At 45.7% G+C, this 20321-nt stretch overlaps 1 protein-coding gene across 1 annotated transcript in view; it reads right to left on the bottom strand.

The window, feature by feature from the left end:
- PLXDC2 (plexin domain containing 2) overlaps positions 1-20321 on the bottom strand; it is a 1961518-nt gene that overhangs the window by 433948 nt on the left and 1507249 nt on the right. Inside the window, exon 6 of the mRNA XM_069648589.1 lies at positions 19446-19564. Within this exon, the coding sequence (XP_069504690.1) occupies positions 19446-19564 (119 nt within the window). The remainder of the gene's footprint in view (positions 1-19445; positions 19565-20321) is intronic.

The following is a 20321-nucleotide window of genomic DNA, read 5'->3' as shown; positions in this document are numbered from 1 at the left end:
GAAACCGCAGCATCTGATTGGGTCTTTTCATCGACATGGTCATGGGTCATGTGGAGGCGCGTAAGGGGAGCGTGAAATATAATTGGTTGACAGACTAGAAGCGAAGACCCGAAACAACATCAATGAAACTCGTGGTCCCATTGGTCAATGTTAGGAAAGATTTCGTAATTGCCCACTCCGTATGTTCCCAGTAATACCTGTAAATCTTACTTTAAATGGTACAGCAGTCAGGATTCCAGTGAGCATTCAGAGAAACGTCCCAGGAAAGGTCTTGTTAGGTAATGATCTCAGAGCTTTAGGGCTCGTAGGACACACTGCCGAAAGACCCTACACACAGTCTCAAGCACGGGCAGCATTGGCCAAGACCAATACGCCGCCCCAGCCAAAGGGGAAACCCAAGGCGAAAGGAGGAAACAAGTCAAGTCGAGGGAAAGAGAATATTCCCCCGAGCTCGCCTACCACTGCGGTGGAGGAAGTTGGTCAATCGCACGGGCCTGACGAGGAGGTGGCGAAGCCTGAAGTATTTGACCCCAACGACCATCCTTAACTAAAAGACTTGTTAGTAGAAGGTGTTCCTGATAGGGACAAATTCAGTAAAGGCCAACGTGAGTGCCCATCTCTGGAAGGCTTAAGGAGACAGGCCTGCTCCCAGCTTGAGGGTGAACCTCCTGGGACGCCTCGGATTTATTGGGAAGGTAGACACCTGTATAGTGAGCCCACAGAGTCTACAGAAGGAGACCATAGGAGGTTGGTGGCTCCCCTTGCTGTTAGGCCTTTCCTCCTGCAGTTGGCGCATGAAGTGCCCCTTGCTGGTCACCTTGGTATTAAGAGGACCAAGCAAAGGTTATCCATGCACTTCTACTGGCCCAAGATGGGGGTGCAAGTAGAAAGTCACTGCAGGAGTTGTGCCTCCTGCCAGTTATCGGGTAAGGTTGGCTCGACAATCCAAGCTCCATTGGTACCACTCCCAGTTGTGGAAATACCATTCGAAAGGGTAGGGATCGACATTGTTGGTCCCCTTGACCCGCAAACATCATCAGGCAATAGGTTTATCCTGGTGCTGGTCAACCATGCAACCAGATATCCTGAGGCCATCCCATTGAAAACTGTAACTGCCAAGTCAGTTGCAAAAGCGTTAATTGGCGTATTTACTAGGGTCGGCTTCCCTAAAGAAGTTGTGTCGGATCGTGGCAGCAACTTTATGTCGAAGTATATGCAGGCTATGTGGAAAGAACGTGGGGTCACCTACAAGTTCTCGTCTGCATACCACCCCCAGACCAATGGTCTGGTGGAACGTTTCAACAGAACGTTAAAGAGCATGATTGGGGCTCTCGAAGAACCTCAGAGAAGAAAATGGGATCTTCTTTTACCATGCTTACTGTTTGCCTACCGAGAGGTACCACAGGAGGGTGTTGGCTTCAGCCCCTTCGAACTTCTGTTCGGTCATCCTGTACTGGGACCCTTAGCCATAGTCAAAGAGGGGTGGGAGATGCCCACTCCCCCTGTTACTACCAACGTAGTAGATTATGTGCTGGGGCTCAGAAAACGGATGGTACTTCTGATAGTATTGGCTAGTGATAAATTGAAGGCAGGACAAGCGCTGGTGAAACATTGGTACGACCAGAAGGCTTCCCTCATCAACTTTACACCTGGTCAGCAAGTCCTGATCATGAATCCTATAAGGCCTCGAGCTTTACAGGACAAATGGTCAGGCCCTTACACAGTGGTGGAGCCCCTGGGTGAGGTTAACTATTTAGTGGACCTCGGAAGGCCTGGACAGGCTCCAAAAGTGGTTCACGTAAATAGGCTGAAGGCTTTTGTCCCAAGAGTCGAAATCGCAGCACTGCTACTGGCTTCAGATGTTGAGGAAGAGGAGTCTGAACCTCTCCCCGACCTGTTCCAAAGCGGTCCTTCAGATAGCTCCTTTGAGGGTGTCCGAGTGGCCCGTCTCCTGACTTCTGATCAGCAGGCTGAGGTGAAAAGTTTGCTTAGCCAGTTTTCCCCCCTGTTTTCACAGTCCCCTGGTTTGACACCTTGGTGCAAACATAACATAGACACAGGAGACAGTGTACCTACCAAAAGTAGGGGATACAGGATGTCAGACAAAGTACGGTCTTATATTAAGACCGAGGTCAACAAGATGTTAGACCTTGGGGTGATTGAACCCTCTAGTAGTCCTTGGTCCAGCCCTGTGGTTTTGGTTCCAAAGGCAGGCACTTCTGAATTGAGGTTCTGCGTGGATTACAGGGCTCTGAATGCTGTCACCAAGACAGATGCACACCCCTTGCCTCGAACAGATGAGCTGGTGGATACTTTGGGTGCCTCCAAGTACCTCAGCACGTTTGACCTCACTGCTGGCTATTGGCAAATAGCTTTAGCAGAACATGCCAAGGAGAAGACAGCGTTTTCTACTCCAGACGGCCTTTTACCAATTCAGGGTAATGCCGTTCGGGTTGAAAAATGCACCTGCCACTTTCCAGAGGCTTGTGAATCATGTGTTGAATGGGTTGGACGAATTCTGTCTTGCATATCTGGACGATATAGCAGTTTCCAGTGCCACCTGGGAAGACCATGTGAAACACCTCGGGATTGTGCTCCAGGCTCTTCAGAGAGCACACTTGACCATAAAGTCTAGTAAATGCCAGATTGGACAAGACTCAGTGGTTTACCTTGGACATGAAGTAGGTGGAGGGAGGATACAGCCTCTTCCCAGTAAAGTACAAGCAGTACAAGACTGGCCTACCCCCACTACACAAACCCAAGTGAGAGCCTTCTTAGGACTCACGGGGTATGACCGCAATTTCGTGGCAGACTATGGCACCATAGCTGCCCCTCTGACTGCCCTCACCACTCCGAAGAAACCCAAGAAGGTAACTTGGACCGACGAGTGAGAGAAGGCCTTCAACGGCTTAAAAGACTCCTTGTGCCAGGCCCCTGTCCTCAGGGCCCCTGATTATCAAAGACCTTTTATCGTGCAGACGGACGCCTCTGACACTGGGATAGGGGCTGTACTATCACAAGTAGATGAGAAGGGTAAGGAACACCCTATTGGTTTTATTAGTCGCCAGTTTAAGGACAGAGAGCTCAGATGGTCCACGGTAGAGAAAGAATGTATCTCTGTTGTGTGGGCCCTACGGAAGCTGAGGCCCTACCTCTGTGGGACCCACTTCACTGTGCAAACTGACCATAAGCCCTTAAAGTGGTTAATGAACATGAAGGGAGAGAATCCAAAGTTGCTTAGGTGGTCCATAAGTCTACAAGGCCTCGACTTCACTATTGAGCATAGGCCAGGTGTCCAACATAGCAATGCTGATGGGTTGTCCAGAATGTTTAACCGACCTGAACAAGAGACTCATCCAGGGGTGGATTAGTTCCCCCTGTCCATAGTCTGGGAAGGGTGAGTGTTAGGAAAGATTTTGTAATTGTGGGTAATTTTCTTCCATGTGGCAACCCCTAAACGTTTTGCTGTTGTTTTTCACCATGATCTAGACTTTGCCAGAGAAGTGCAGCCTTCTGCCGTACTCCTCTGGGCTTTCGCTCCATTCTTACAGGGAAACTGACATGCCCTTAAGACAGTCAGTACCGGGAAACGCTGTTCTGTAGTTTCTTTATCATGTCGCGGCTTTCGTGCAACATGACACAAGAGGGCACTGTAAGCTAAGTTACTACTCTCTTGGGTCTCTAGCCTTCTACAGGCCCTAGATACTCTTTTTGGATTGTAACTGATCGGTGCAAGTGAATCACGGACGGGAATGGTGGCAGCGATCGTTTCTTGTGCTTTGAGCTCCTTTTGGCGTTTTAAGCACGTTTCTCGCGCTTAGCCCAAAATGGTGGCCTGGCTCCCAAAATGGCCAGACCACGAGGCTCCTTTGTCCTGTCCGCTGACCGTCTTGCTCCCTTCACCTTCCCCAGGTCGAGCCGACCCGGGGCCTTCCTTATTTGGGCATGTACTTTCCCGCGAAACAAAGATGCTTTCGTGGGCTTCTACAGGCCTTGTGTGTGCCTCCAGGATGTGGGCTGGGATGTCTGGTACCAATACACATCCTGGGTGGCAGAGAGTCTAGGGTGGTGTGAATGCCTGGGACCACCGTGGTCCGTGATAGGTCCACGTATGGTGTGAGTGTTGATGAGCGGATCTCCCATTGGGTCCCCTCCGTTTTGGCGCGAAGGGAACCGTGGATAAGAGTGGGCTGGAAACACCACTACCAGGTCGATCTCCTGAGTTCTCACGAACGAAGGAATACAGGAGCCAAGTATCCTGCAACCACGAGGCTGAACCGAGGAATCGCTGGTGACCCGCTGAAGGACTGCTCCTCTGCACTGCTGTCGCCTTGTGAAACTCTTTTTACCTCATATCGAACTAAAAGGCATGTACTGGTACTTCGACCCTTGGAATAGCGGTAACAGCTATTCTCGGCATCTTCATCATCTCCTGCTCGTAAGCCTTCGGAAGCGTCTCTGGGCCATCCAGCAGACTGACCAGCCTACACAGGAGTCTTGCTCTGTAACCGCCGTCAGGTTGTTTAGTATTTCGAGTCCTTGTCACTCTCACACGATTCGTACACTTGGCGTTCCCAGGTCTGAAGTGAGTAGTGTACATTTGACTGAGATACACACGGCCGCTCCGTTGCCCTGCTGTGGTAACAAACTGCACAGGTTCACTTCGTTTGGGACATCTTTAACTCAACTCTGCTGCTGCAGAAACGACACGACGACGAGACGTCCCCTGCTCTCCTGAACCTGCCAGCGAGTGAAACTGACGCGGAGAAGCCTGGTCTGCTTGCATCGGGGACCGGTGAGTAGCATAGCTAGGAACTGGTCGCCCTCCTGCAGGAGCCCATAGCTTTTCCCCGCTGTGTCAAAACAGCACTCCTTTCCGTACTCGCGCTCTGCTTCTGTCCACAGTGGAGGCTGCGCTTGAGTCGCGGAACTCTGTTCTTCTTCATTTGTGCACTAAACTGAACTGCCTGATTCCCTCGAAGAGACTTCCCTTTTTGCCCGTTGGCACCAGCGTGTGCAGGTACTTTTGAGCACAAGGCTCCACTCTTCGTAGGGCTCGGACTTCCTTTTAGTTAGGTGCCTCTGAAGGCGGACTGGGTCTAAGCATTGTTTCGCACTGCCTGTTTTCCTTCCCTTTTAGGTGGACTACACATTTCGTGCATCTAACGCTTTAGACTTGTTTGTATTTGTATTTATATTGTATTGGTATGGTATGTGTTCGTTTACTAGAGTTGTATTGTGATTTCTCGCTACGGTCATTGTTTTAAAGGCCTTGGAATAAATGTGTATATATTTTTAATATAACACCTGTTTGGAGTAGTTTGTAAGTGTCCTTGCTTTGTGTGCTCATTGCGGGCTTTCAGTCACTCTCACCCCTCTTGAGACCTAGTCTTGACCGCCGCGATCGCTACCCTGATTGGTCTGGCTTGTCCAGAGGTTACCCTGTTCCAAGTAATTAGGTTGGCCTTCTGAACCTCTGCGCCGCCAGGACAGAGTTCAGAAATCCGTCTTAACAGTCAATTCCGCACTCACAAAATTTGGCATAGTTTAACAAATCAGTGAATGTTTTTACGCCAACCACTATTATGTATTCAGTGCTTCATTGTTTTAGGGGCTGAGCAGAGACAGTTCGTGGTTGCCCACTACATATCCCATTGAAACGCCAAGTCTGCTGTTCACGCTAATGTTCAATAATGTTCAGCGGTTTGTCTATTCATGTTCTCACAATAGCGGTTGGCGTAAAACAATTCACTGATTTTTCACTGGTGGATTTATTCAGTGCATAATTCATTTGTTAATCTATGCACTCACATATATATCATGTACATGATGAATTTGAGGATTAGGTCTTGCTGCATGCCTAAATGCTGAATAAGTTCTGAATTAAACGTGAACTGTATTTCACGGGAACACTTTATTGTAGTTCATGTTATATTTCTCCTTTCAGTACCCGTCTCACAGGGAGCCCCCTACAGTTAGTGATGGGTCATGTGTAGGCGTGTAAGTGGAACACGCAATCTGGTTGGTTGACCGTCTAGGCATTAAGACACGTAACTGCATCAATGAAACTCGTTGCCCTATCAGGGAATTCTGCATGTATGGATTTTGTCATATGGCGTGGGCATAGCAATGTTAAGAAGCACAGCAGCTGATTGGGCCTTCTCATTGACACGGGTTATGCATTGGGTGCAATCTTATTGGAGGGCGCAGAAGGTGTGTAAGCATGTTTCCCCATTACTGCCTGATTGGGTATTTTTTTGAGACAGGTAAGAGTCATATGTAGACGCGTAAGCACCGTGTGCAATGTGAATGGTTGCTGGTTTTGGCACAACATGTCATTACGTTGCGTATGGACATAGCCATGTGTATGAAAGTCGCACTTGGATTAGCTTTTCCGTGTAGCTGCTGCTATTCACCACACCAAAAGACACTTCTCTTTTCTGGAACTTTTCAAGAGCATTATCTTCATTATTCTATTCCTTTTATAGCTTTCTTGTTCCTATACCTTTATAATTTTATCAGTTGTGTGTAGTTTTGTATTATTTAATTGACAGTCCGTTTTTGTGTTGCATTTTTTAATGTTCTACATATTTTTTTTTTCACTCCAGTCGCACGTTTAAGTATGTGTGGGACCAGCAGTGATGAAGACGTGGTGTACTGCTTTACCTCACAGTAGAAGCAATGTTACAGAAAACTGTTGCTGATAGCTGGCAGTATTTTCTTGTCAAGGAGCAACAGAGTAAGAAGGAAATTGAAGGTCAGTTTGTTTTTTGTCAGAAGGTGTTGTGGTTGAGACAATCCAATAAGCAATCCCAAAGTTTGGAAACATCGACTTTGATCCAGCACCTTGTTCTGGTCCATTGGGACGATGTGGAGGAATCCTATGTTAAGGCTAATTTTCATCACAAGGTGAGAGCATATGGTTCACAATTTGCACTCCTATATCTGCTGCACAAAATCACCTGTGCGCCACTGCTTTCCACTTTTATTGCTTATTTTATTTCTCCCAGCACCACCTAACCTCATCCTATCCTGCCTTTACCCAACCTCCGGGAGTACTTGGCAATGTGTAAAAGATGTCACAACTGGATTGGGGTGGGAGATGCCATCCTCGATTGTCAGGGAAGGGGCATTTTAGAACACCAGGTCAATTGGCGCCGCTAGGAAACATATATATTTTCTTTTTACCCCCTTTTTGAAAAACACAAAAAATGAACAAAACATAAAAAGCAAAGAAAAATAAATGTTCTTTTTTGTACCCTTTGTTAAATATGTGAATCCTAAGTTAAAAGCAGACAATGAAAACACAGACTGTATAAATAGATCAATAATCCTTAATTGTACCTTTTGATACAGTGTGTGTTAATTTTGTTTGTTTTATTTAACCTGTACAACCTTCAGTCATTGTTGCAATTGTGTAACAATTTACCACACCTGCAGATTAACCAATCACATCCTCATTGTAGCCGTGGGTTCTATAAAAGAAATCACAGTAATCGGGGCTCCAATAAATGTCTAGGGCCCTTGAGAACATCTTCCATATTTTCACTGTAGCCGTTTGGTAGCTAGTCCTGTAAAGTTCTATTTTAAGATATGGGCCTCATCACAAGTTGGGTCATAGCCCTTAAATGTGGCTGTAAAGCTATTACTGCCACATTTAAGGGTTGCCACAATCATGAGTTGGCCAGAAACTTTGAAGTCTTAAAATTAAAAATCTCCACTTTCCGCTCTATTTAGGCACTGTTAGTGTGGTTTCTAATTCCGTCGGTGCTAATAAAGTCGAGAAACCCCAATTGGGAATGGGGCTTAACCACCATACAGCTCCTCATAATCTTGCACTAATTAGCACCAGGCAGAGTAGCAGTAATGCTATTTACATTTGAGGTATCCCAGTGCAATTACCGCCAGGATATCGCCAACCTTGTGATGAGGCCTTTAGATTGTAGTCTTTGTGCAAAAATATTATAACACTTGAATGCCTTTCTATTCATTAACCATGAATATAATTGTCAACATATGTAAAAGTAAAATAAGTATGCAAACAAGGCGTTTTGTAAAAATATGTATTTAGGGGGAATATGGTTGTGGTATTTGTTTTTGTTTTAGTATTTACACATGATACATCAGCCCAAGTGTCTGCTTATAAACTATCTACTATTCGTCTCAGGTGTTTTATGTCCTTTTTCATTGATTACATATTATTTTAAAGATTCATTTACATGTGTTTCATTTATTTTAAAGGATCCATTATTGTATTTGAAGCGAATTCCTGAGGTTGCTGTTGCTTAATCCCTCTAAATACTTAAATCACATCTTCATTCACTTGAAAATATTTCAAATATGTTTAAACAATTGAATACATAATAGACTTTGAAGTACATTTGCTGGTTGCACAGGCATTTAATAACAGTAAAATAAGGTACACCTATATTCTGAATGATATGTGTTGCTTATAAATATTGTTACATAAACACATAGTTCCTCATTACGACACAGGCGTTGGACCATGGTGCTAATAGCACCATGGTCCATGCCGGTAACTTACCGACTCCGCCATGGCGGAATGGGGAATTACCGCCCCATTCCGAGGTTGGCGGGGCGGTAATTCCCCATGCCGCCATGGCCCTTTCCCTTTCCCATTTTTGCCCCCTAGGGCTCAATGGGAATGGGGAAGCCATCAACATATGCATAGCCATCCCCCCCTGCTGATGGTAGTGTGTGGGCTCCACTTTTTGGCAATAGGAACCTATCAGCACACAGTGGGGAAACTGTACGGGATATCACAACCCTGCTTTTCCTGCGTGCTGACGCAAGTACTTGAGGCACTCCTCAAACATGTACGTGACCACATCAGCATGCCACGGACAACAGCGGAGGTCAAGGTGGCCAAAGTCGCATTCCATGTAATAGCAGGCATGCCGAACGTCATTCGTGCGATAGACGGCACACATATTGAGCTGGTGGTGCGGCATGCCGTTGAGGTGATTATATACCGCAACAGGAAGCAGTACCATTAGCTAAATGTCCAGATGGTGTGTGATGGCAGCCAAATAAAAACACACTGCTGTGCAATATACCTAGGCTCCACACACAACGCTATGGTCCTGCTGAACTCAACGCTGCCCCGCTACATGGATCGACATGCCTGACCTCATGCATGGCTGTTGGGTGGTCTGACCACAGGGCACATGCATTGATGATGGAGGGGAGGGATTGTTTCCAGCACTAGTAGCATGCCTGCTGGGTGGGCCATGTGGGGTCAAGATGGGGAGGGGTTTGCTGCCAGCACTGGGAACCTGCGTGCTGGGTGGGCCATGTGGGGTAATGATGGGGGGGGGTTGTTGCCAGCACTGGGAACCTGCCTGCTGGGTGGGCCATGTGGGGTAATGATGGGTGGGGGGTTGTTGCCAGCACTGGGATCCTGCCTGATGGGTGGGCCATGTCAGGGTCATGATGGGGGGGTTTGTTGCTAGCACTGGGAACCTGCCGGCTGGTTGAGCCATGGGGGTTAATGATGGGGGGGGGTCGTTGCCAGCACTGGGAACCTGCCTAATGGGTGGGGCATGTGGGGTAATGATGGGTGGGTGGTTGTTGCCAGCACTGGGATCCTGCCTGATGGGTGGGCCATGTCAGGGTCATGATGGGGGGGATTGTTGCCAGCACTGGGAACCTGCCGGCTGAGTGAGCCATGTGGGGTAATGATGGGGAGGGTTTGTTGCCAGCACTGAGAACCTGCCTGCTGGGTGGGCCATGTTGGGCGTGTGTGCATATCACATCATTGCTCCATCCAGGAGTACAGGTGTACACTGCACAGATGGAACCCCTATGAGTCCTGGCAAAACACAAGAGACACAACCATGTGAGTGAAATGATGCAAATCATCACAGGTACCCTTTCTCTTGCAAACATGCAGGTGATTCCGGTTATCTACTTATGGGTTGGCTGCTGACCCCAATCAGGCGTCCACGTAACCGATATGAAGAGGCATACAATTGCTCACATGAACGGACTCGGTGACTACAGACATTTGGACTACTGAAGAGTCGCTTCCGCTGCATGAGCAGGTCTGGTGGTGCCCTCATCTATGGTCCCGAGAGAGTGGGGTGTATTGTGATGGTCTGTGCAATGTTACACAACATGTGCATCCGTTGTAATGTACCTCTGCCCACGGACATGGACATGATGCCACGGGATGATGATGAGGAGGATGATGAGGATGCGGGATCCCTCAGCATCACCATGGCCATGATGGACAGGCTACATGACAAGCATTGGTTGCAAATTATTTTTGATTAACTTTTCACACATGTGAATCGGTGTGGCTCACACTGGGTGACGTGCACTGTGTTTCTTTAAATACTTATACACTCCTGAAAAAATGGACAGACAAATGTTTTGTTTCAATACCAGTGTATTATTGTTTAGTGAACTATGTACAACATGAAACACATTGAACATACACATCTGTACAATCGTGATAGGTTGAACTACCAAAACCCTAACAACCCCTTAAACAATGCCTCAACACACCCTTCCCTAGTAACACACATTGGAACCCACCCCATGTACACCACCCCAAAGTCCAATTTTCAAGCAACCATTGTCTCAACATCCCTTCCCCAACATATTTCCCCTACCACACACTGTAGTCCCAGGCTTACTTGCGTCCTCTCTTTGGGGCAGGTGGTTGAGGCACCTGCAGACGTGTTATCCTCAGTGAGCGCCGCACGGGGCTCCCATGTGTTCGGGGGCTATGTATGGCGCTAGTAGAATCTACTGGCGGCGTGATGATGTGCTGTTGTTCGGTGATGGCAGTCACCAGGAGAATGATCGATTCAGCCGTGGGGGCCATGACCTCATTGCCCTCATGCACCCTTCTGGCCAGTTGATATACCACCACAGTTGCCCTGCCTAGTATCCGTGAGGTTTGCCGGGTGTTATCCTTTATTGTCTGCCACGTTACCTCCGCTTCAGTGAGGTAACGGTTCACTAGGGCATGCATCGCCTCCTGCCACTCCTCGGCTGGCTGAAGTGGACCTCGATATCGCAGATGTGGCAGAGCCCGGCAATGGGCATGGGTGATGGGCTGCAGGGCCCTGATGAGCTGAATATAGTGACCTGTTCCTGGTGGACATTGGCATTGTCTCCGGGACCAGTGGCCTCAATGGTGATGCGTGCACCTGCATCATGCCTTGGATTCCCGATGTCTGGTGTATGGGTGGGTGTACCAGAATCCTCAAGTTCTGTCATGCTTTCGATTGGGGATAGAGTATCGGCAGGCATGCTCAGGGATGGTCAATGTGGCTGAGTCCTCAAAGTACATTTGCGATGACACAGCTTCAGGTTCTTGTGGCGCTTGTCTCATGCCTTCTGTACTGGGGCAGCATGCCGAGTCTGCCACTGATGTTGGGCCATGCTGCTGCTGCCTGCCTGCTGGTGTTTTCTTCTTAAGGCTGGCAGGTGTGCGGTGGTGGCTGGGGGGATGTGCAGTTGAGGCTGTGGAATCATGCCTGCTGCAGCTGGTACCAGGACCCTGGCTGCTGGGGGTGTTTGTCTTACTGTGGTGACGTGCAGTGGTGGTCGTTGGTGTAGTATCGAGCTTGCCCTCGCTGTCTGATGAGGTGCCTTTGGGCGACTGTGCAGTGGACCATTGTCGTTTCGTCAAAATCCATGTGACAGGCATAACACTTTTTACAATTCACTGTTATGTGCATCTTTGTGCTCATGATGTGACCCGTATCATGCTACACACATAAGTGGGGGGGGCAGTGCTGGGACGCCCTGATATGGGTGCACGGTTTGGAATGTGTATGTTGGATGGGTTACTGTTGGGTTCTGCTCAGGGTGTTGTGTACATGCAACCATGGATTGTGGACATGTGTGGTCTGCCTTTAATGGGGAAATGGTATTCTCATGTAGGTAGGGACATTGGTGTGTCATCTGCGGGAAGGGTTAAGGGGGGGGTGTTTGTGACTGGTGGCAATGGTGCATGCATTTTGGACTGGGGTTGATTGGGCCATGTGGACACATGGCACAGGGGTCATGTTGTGCTTGGTGATGTGTGTCGTCGAATACTGATGGTGGGGCTGTCTGTATTGCATGGGACATGTGGTGTGTGTCTGTAGTGCTTGTTGACATTCTTCATGGTGGGATGGTGTTACTGTTGAAGGGTCTGGTTGATGTGTTGCAGGGCGGCAAGTATCTGGTGGCACTGACTTGTTATGCACAAGGCACAATTGGCAATGAGGTTACATTTATTGGCTATGGGATGTAAGTCATGGTCACTCACTGGCATCTCCAGACGATGTTCCACCATGCTCGGCATCTCCGACACCCTCAATGCTGTCCATGTTCATGATGGATGCACATCTTTGCTCCCATGTGTGGAGTTTTAGGGGTGAATATTGGCCACCTCCAGTGGCCTGCCTCTGGCTGCGCTCTGCTGCTAGTAGGTTGCGTACTCTGAGGCACAGGTCATCCCACCGTTTCCTGCAGTCCCTTACAGTCCTCAGTGTTGTGCCCACTGCTGACACTTTGCTAGCAACTTCTGTCCATATTTCGATTTTGCATAGCTGTGCGGGCCTGCGCAGGTCACCTACAAAGACTTTGTCTGCATTGTCCAGAAGGGTGTCGGCCAGCATGTTCAGTTCTGGCTCGCTGAACCATGGTTTGCGGCGCCGGACAGTCCCTCGTGTCCCAGACATGTCCTTTAATGCTCCTTGACACTCAGCTGCTGTGGCCAACTCCTGTAAGTGGAGGATTGCAATGGATTGTGTTTTTAAAGATGGCCACCGGAGCATTTCCCATTTCTACGCGATGACGCAACTTCCGGTACCGGTATTACCGGTACCAGTATTTATGGATTGATGATGCAGGGTCGGTATCAACAGCACCGATGGTTCTGCTATTTGGGTTTTGGAGAGCATTACCGGTATGCCGGTACTACCGTTTCCAGCATGCCGTTTGGTATGGCAAAGCATGCTCGGAATCAGCCTTTGATTCCACAAACAGTGCTTGCCGGTATCAGTAGCTACGGCATGCCGGTAATTTGTAATTTTAGCACCAAACTCGTAATGATGCCCATAGTCTCTGAGTACAACACTTTCAATGACTGACAGTAGTATGGTTAAAAAAAATAATAATGCGGATGCAGTGTGTTATGAGATATTTAAAACGCCCTCATGCTAAATAAGATCACAGGTCTGCACTGCAACAAACCTTGCCACCTCCTACTTGTGTTGCTTTTCTTTTAATTAAATTAGTACCATTTTTTAAAACAACATACAGACTTGAACTTCGATCTGCCAGAGTTCAAGGGCAAGCATTTAACCACTAGTCCACAATGGCTTGCTGTTGGATGAGGCATACATTTCCAACTTACCCTATAATTTTATATGTTCCATATAAAAGACTAGGGGCCTCATTACGAGGGGGGCGGTAAGGGTTAACAGGCACCGGTAAGGAGACCGATGCCAGTAAACCCTTACCGCCCTATTTTGAGGTCCCTTAGCGGGCCGGTTATTAGCTCCATCCCCATTCCCATTGTGCCCTATGGGGGCTTGAATGGGAATGGGGAAGGGTTCTCAGAATGGGGATTTACCGGGTCCTCCAAGGTTGGAATGACCCGGTAAGTCCTTATTTCGAGAACCCGGACCCAGAATGTGGTAAGGGGGTAGCCATGGTGCTAATAGCACCATGGCTACCTTATACCTCGTAATGAGGACCTCGGTATGAAACGTGTATAAATCTCAACAACAGCATCATTGTAGCATAATGGTTAAGTGCTGCATCTTGAACTCCTTAAAACCAGGGTTCTCTGATTGCAGTGTACAGCATAAATGTGATTTGTTTAATTTCATTTTTTCTGTTTTATAAAAATGTAGAGCGTGTGTGTTAGGAGATATTAAAAACTAAGAAAACACACAGCATTCAGAGCCGTGGACTAACTGCCATCCATGCAGTAACCAGGACCAACCTTACGTAGGTTCAAAGCGAAGTAGATTCCAGCCCACTCAGTCAATGTTTCTCTAAGTGTTCTTCTAGGGGGGTGGCAGATATATTAGGCAACATGGCCTAAGTGTGCTGAACCCTTCCTCACTTTGAAGCTAAGCGGCGTTCGTCCCAGTTACTGCAGGGATGTCACACCCACTTTTGCTGTAACCATATCTGTTTTTTTATGTTGTATTATTGACTGGGCTACTACAAATACCAGAATGCAATTCAGCTAAAGGCAAAGCATTGTTTCTGAGTGCAAAACAGTCAAGGACTGACAGTAGCATGATTTAAAAGAAGTAAATAATTCAGGAGCCCATTCGATGACCAATCCATGCAGTAACCGTTACTGAGTCTGCTTAGCTTCAAAGCAGGGACTGACCCTGCTTAGCTTCAAAGCAAGAAAGGGGCGGCCAAGTCCTCTAAGTGGTGTTCTACTTTTAGCTTGTTTATCAGACAACGTGGCCTGAAAAGGCTGTCCCCTTCCTCCCTTTGAAGCTAGGCTGAGTCTGTCCTGGTAACTGCATGAATGGGATGCCTGGATGGCATTTGAAGGTCTAGGCCAGTGGATTTTCACCCCCGACGTCACTACAATTATAAAATGATCTTTAAAAAAATAAAAGAATTGTAACCACGGGTGGGTTCCATAGTCCATTGTAGCCACATATATCGACAAAACAGCTACCCCAAAAATACTTCCCAGGCCGCCAAGTACCCCCCAATTCCCTAAATGGCCTTCTCACCTCTCCTGCCCTCTTTCTTTTACCCCAGATCACACTCTGCTTCTGTGGCACTGTTTGCTTTCCAATGTCAGCTCTTTGCGCGGCTACAGAAAGCTTTGTGTTGCAAACTCAGTCCCTGGACCCCCTCCAACTCCCAAATTTCACTCAGTGCTTTCTAGCCATCCCCCACCTCTACCCTGAAGGCAGTTGTATGCTTTTTGACCTGAAAATCGCGTTTTACTGTGTTTCATGTTCCCATAACCTTGGCTATAGCCTTGAATATCTCATCGAGAGAAAAAAAAAGAACAAGGTGGCGGTTGTTTCATTTCTGAAAACTGTGATCCTGCAATTCACCATGGGAGGTATAACTATAATTTTTGAAGAAGGGGGCACACCCTTCTCCTTCATATATTATAATAAGCACAGCACGGAAATACCCCAAACCACACACGTTGTGCGAGTCAACGCTTCGTGCCCAAGTTCTTGCAGACCTAATCCAAATCCATTCAGCGGTTTGGGCTGTGCGCTTTGCCACAAATTATTCTTTTTTGTCAACAGGAAAATGAAAGGGAAGTAGGGCGCACATTTATCAAAAAGAAATTGTGACGCTTAATACCATTTTCATTTTTTTATGAATCTTTATTAATCTTTGCCGTCTGAGGTGGGGTGCAGACTTTTCATCACTTTTGAAATTTCAGCCAAATCTGTTATTCGAAACAAAAGTTATTAGCAATAGAATTTTGAGGTGTTCCTATGTGTCTCCGACTCACCTTATCTATAGCCGCCCTATAATATATATACATATATATCTATTCAGTGAAAAAACATTGTTAAAGGTATTTTATGGTTAAGTTGCAGTAACAAAAACCTATCAAATTCAAATGAAAAATGTTATTAAAGGGATGCTATGGTTACAAGTAAACCGAAAACACCAAGAAATGTGCCAGATGTGGAAAGCTATGCGACCATAGCTTGCACTACCACAATGCAATGCAAACAATAACATACAGGACATAAAAGATGACATCACAAATTACCTAGTTTTTGGCCATTTTAAAAATATCTACTGGACGATTTACACCAAATGTATACCAAATTTGCAGAAGCATGCTTTCGGGGCAAAGCTGCTGCTCCTCGTGCATGTTTGGGTTGAGGTGAGAACTTAACTCAACAAAACCCCTGAAATCCCCTGTTGTAGTGCCTATGACCACAATGATGAGGTACTTGACATTGTGGTGGCACCAGCCCACCATCGAAACAATAAAGACCCAATCAGAAAAGACATTCAGAGAATCCTACCTTCTTTCCACAGGTAATATTCTTCTATTGTTCAATCTAACAAGTGAGGTGACAGACACTGTTTTTACTCTCACAATACAATGGACAACTATGTGTACTGGCTAGAAGACAATGATCCCACAGAGGATGAAATACTGAAGGAAGATGCTGAATAGAAGCAGCCACAAAAAAGTCCAGAACATTCTGGATGTTGTGAGTGTATTCTATGGCCCTCATTACAACCCAGGAGTTAAGGGGTTAACAGCGCCACAAAAGGTGGTGGCACCATTAAACCCTTAACGCCTGATTACGAGGTCCCTTTGCGGGTGGCACTTTAGCAGGCGTTGTGTATGAGGTCCACTAGTGCGGTAATGGTGTCCCTGTCCAGCCGGGACAGGGTGTGGATTTGTGCCGGGGTTAGCGTGAATGGCCTGACACGTTGACGGGGATTGTTGGGAGCCTGCGGGGCACAATGGCCTGCACATTGGGCATGTGATGTGTCCTTCTCGCCCTCCTTCTCCTCCAGCGCATTTGCTGCATGGCTTGGCTCATTGCCTCCTAATAGAGTAGCTGTTCCTGCATGTACTCCTGCTCTAGCAGAGCTAGTGCTAGTGGTAGCATATTTGCTTTGGGAGGGTGTGGTGTGTGAGTGACCTGCCTTTACGCTGTGTCTGGGTTTCAATGGTCTACACCTGTGCTGATTTTGTACAGCTGTGGCTCACCTGCTTACCTGAACCCTGTTTACGCCAGTCCCATGATGCTGGTACTTACGGCATAATTTCTGGCCTTTTTACCAGTATGTTCGTGCCGGTATTTGCATGTCCGTGCAGCTCGGAATGGGCACTGGTCTGCGGCATGCCGGTGTCAAAGGAATAGCAGCCATCTATAAGGGCTGATACCAGCATCAGGGATGCTGCTCACGGAGGGGCCATTGCCGCTGCCGGTGGCACCGTCCTCATGGGTCGTAATGATCTGGACCGGTAATCGATGCCGGTATTTCTATACCGGCATTGATTTTTCGGGACCGGCAACCTTGTAATGAGGCCCTATGTGTTTGCCTTTTGCTGAATTGCATTCTGGTATTTGCAGTCTCACAGTCAAGATGGGGGAATAATGCCACAATTGTACACTCTTTGCCTAACATAGTTCTATAATGATTAATATATTTCAGTGGCACTATGGTATGTGTACTTTTCAAGCTGGCTTTATAAAGCAGAGTATTGTTGAAAGCCAGACATTGGTGTTAGGAGGGGAAATGATGAGAGGGCAAGTAAGTCATGAGTATTTGACAAGCTGAGTTTGCAATCCTGGACACTGGTGCAGTTATTTTCTGCGGATTGTGGCTGCTTTTCAGGACACAAGTAAAGTATACATGTGGGTGAAGAGCATAACTTTTTTTCAGAGGGCAAACGCAACCCATTGTTTGTTTTTTTAGGTTATCAAGCTTGCTCAATTATTAGGCTACCAGAATTTTACTTAGGTTGTCATATTGCCAGTGCAGACGCTTACTCGCAAGACTACAAGCACTTGTTTCATATTGGGATTTAGTTTTCTAGGGAAAACAGATTGCTGGGTTTTAAAGGTGAGCATCTTTTATATTTTGCCAGAATATTTTTTCAGGTTATTTTTCTGGTGTTCATTACTTTTTTTTAAAGTCCAATGTTATTTCTCACTTTTTTTCTAAGGAGTAGGTCTAAGGAGTAGGTATTTAATATTAATGTTCTGTAAACAAAATTGTGGAGGAAATTGATGCTTCAGCGGAGGTTACTGATATAGCTTCATTTACTGCTTCATATCTCAAGATGAAATGTATAACTAAATCCTGAATGTTTCCTTTCTGTAGCCTATGTTGCAAAGTTTTTGTTTTCTTTTGTGTGTTTTGTGTTTTTGAAAGTTTTTGAGGGCCATGCTCATTTAGATAATGTTGAATTGTATATCTTTTGTACTAATTATGTTGAAAATGTTTTATGATAAATTGAAAAAAGTTGATTGAATTCAGCTAAATTTCAATAAAAAAAATAAAAAAATACACATTTTAATTATGTATGGAATAACATAATAACATAAAGTAATTTGTATTTACTTATCCACCACCAACACTGCAGCCCTTGCCGGTGCCCTGGTCAACTCCAGATTTGATATAGCAACTGCTTCTCGGCTGGTACATCTCTGTCCAATTTAGTTTCCTTACAGGTGGTTCAGGATAATGTCGTTTGTAAAGTAAGTGGTATCTCCAGAAGGAACCATGTCACTGAAGCCTGTAACTCCCTATACTGGTTTCCTGTCAAGCACCGCATTGCATATAAGGTACTTTCCCTCACTCATAAGGGCCTCACAGACAATGCCCCATCTTACTTGAAACAAGGATTAAGCTTTCTCAGTCATCTCGTGTTCTACGACCCAACAACTCCAATAACCTTATGCATCCTCGTTATAAGCTTGCCTGCTTTGGCGGCACTAGCTTTGATTTTGTTGCCCCACGTCTCTGGAACTCTCTCCCTGTTTTTCTGCACACCTGCACTGAGCTTTCTTCCTTTAAGAAATCTCTTAAAACATTTATTTTTAATTCTCATGACTAGTGCCTATCAACCCCTGCATCTCCCTGGTCTACCCTTTGCTTCTCTCTGCTGAGCTCTCTTTCTTGCTGCACACTGAGGCCTACGGGTGAGTTGCGCCTTAGAAGAAATAATGAACATTAACATAGCCAAGGTTAAAGAAAAGCATTGTGTTGCTAACTCGGTTACTAGACCCCCTCCAACTCCCACATTTCACTTGGTGTCCTCTTGCCTCCTCCACCTCTAGCTTGGTGGTATTTGCATGTTTTTTGACCTGCAAAAGGTTTTTTTAAATACTGCATTCCTTTTCCGATATTCTTCGCTATAACCACAGCTATTTCTTGCATCGGGAAAAAAAACACATGGCGGCTGTTAATTTTACCAACCCTCAAATTCTTGGCAATTTATCCAAGATATAGCTATCTATTTTGGATAAGTGGGCACCCCCTTCTCCATCAAATATTTAAAAAATCCTGTTTCATGCCCAAGTTGTTTCATACCTGGTCCAAATATGTCCAGCGGTTTGGGCTGAGTGGTCTGGCAAAAATGTACCTTTTCGGACTATGGAAAAATGAATGGGAAATAAGCCGCAATTTGTTTTTATTTGCTTTTTTTTTCTTAATAACTTTTTTTAATAAAAATATGTCCCAAAGTTTGAGGGGCTCACACGTCCTTGGTTGTCTTCAGAATTTCAGCCAAAATGTGTTGCACAAGTCAAAAGGTTATTTTTAATAAATGTTTATGGGTTTCATAGAGATTGAATTTATGACACAAAGAGATGTGGTTTGTCTCTAATGAGATTGCTGGAGTGTTTCAAATAATATACGCAGATAAAATTTAAACATAACCATTTTAAACAATACACCAGTCAGATCAATACATTTCCTCTTGAACTTACATCTTTATATCCGAATACGATACGTCCATTATTCATAAGTGTAGCCTGGAACGTGAAACTGCCCAGGTCATAATTGTCTTGAAGATGCACCTGATCCCACTGGACAACAAGAGCTGTTCCTTTAAGTAATACAGAAGAAACAAAGAGGTAAGAGAAAGTGATCAAGAGATTCTATTTAAATTCAAAGATTCAATGTTGACTTGCTATGTGTGTCATATGAAAATAAGTCCTAATAAAACAGGTTTCATTATACTGGTGATATTTTTAAATAAGTATGACAATAAAAACATCTACAATATTACTAATAACATTATACTGGGCAATTTTTGTTCTTACAGTTAACCAAATGTAGAAATGCAAAAAAGGGTACAAATATTTGAATGAGTAACTGTAAACATTGTAGAAATGAAATACAATAGAGAGAGCGGGGCAATGGTAAGCATTAAAAAGCAAAATCCTCTTTTGTTAAACTATTGTTAAATTAACATGAATCTACTATCAATGCCTGTGTGGTGTAACACATGGTCCATTATCACAGCAGAGGCATTCCACTGGTTGTACAATGTACCCTATTTTAAGCATTTTAGTGCCTTTGGCAGTTAATAAATGATGTACTCACTCTTAAAGCATGGGCATGGATCTGCAGTAAAAAAGGTGGTACAACATTTTGTGAAAAACCTTTGTGAATTTGCCATTTGACAAAAGTGAGGAATACCAACAGAATATGTACTAAATAGAGTAATCCAACCACAAGCTTCACAATCATCGTACACTTGGACTCTCCCACTACCTAATTGCCTTCTTTTCTTATCACCTAAATATGTCCCTCATATAGGGAAGTGTGTTTGCTGGATGAATTGATGAACTGAAAGATGA

The sequence above is a fragment of the Ambystoma mexicanum genome, chromosome 2q, assembly GCF_040938575.1.
Source record: "Ambystoma mexicanum isolate Mex_15411 chromosome 2q, UKY_AmexF1_1, whole genome shotgun sequence".
Classification (NCBI taxonomy): Eukaryota; Metazoa; Chordata; class Amphibia; order Caudata; family Ambystomatidae; genus Ambystoma; species Ambystoma mexicanum.
The sequence above is the reverse complement of the archived record's forward strand: the minus strand, read 5'-3'. Positions and strand labels throughout refer to the sequence as shown.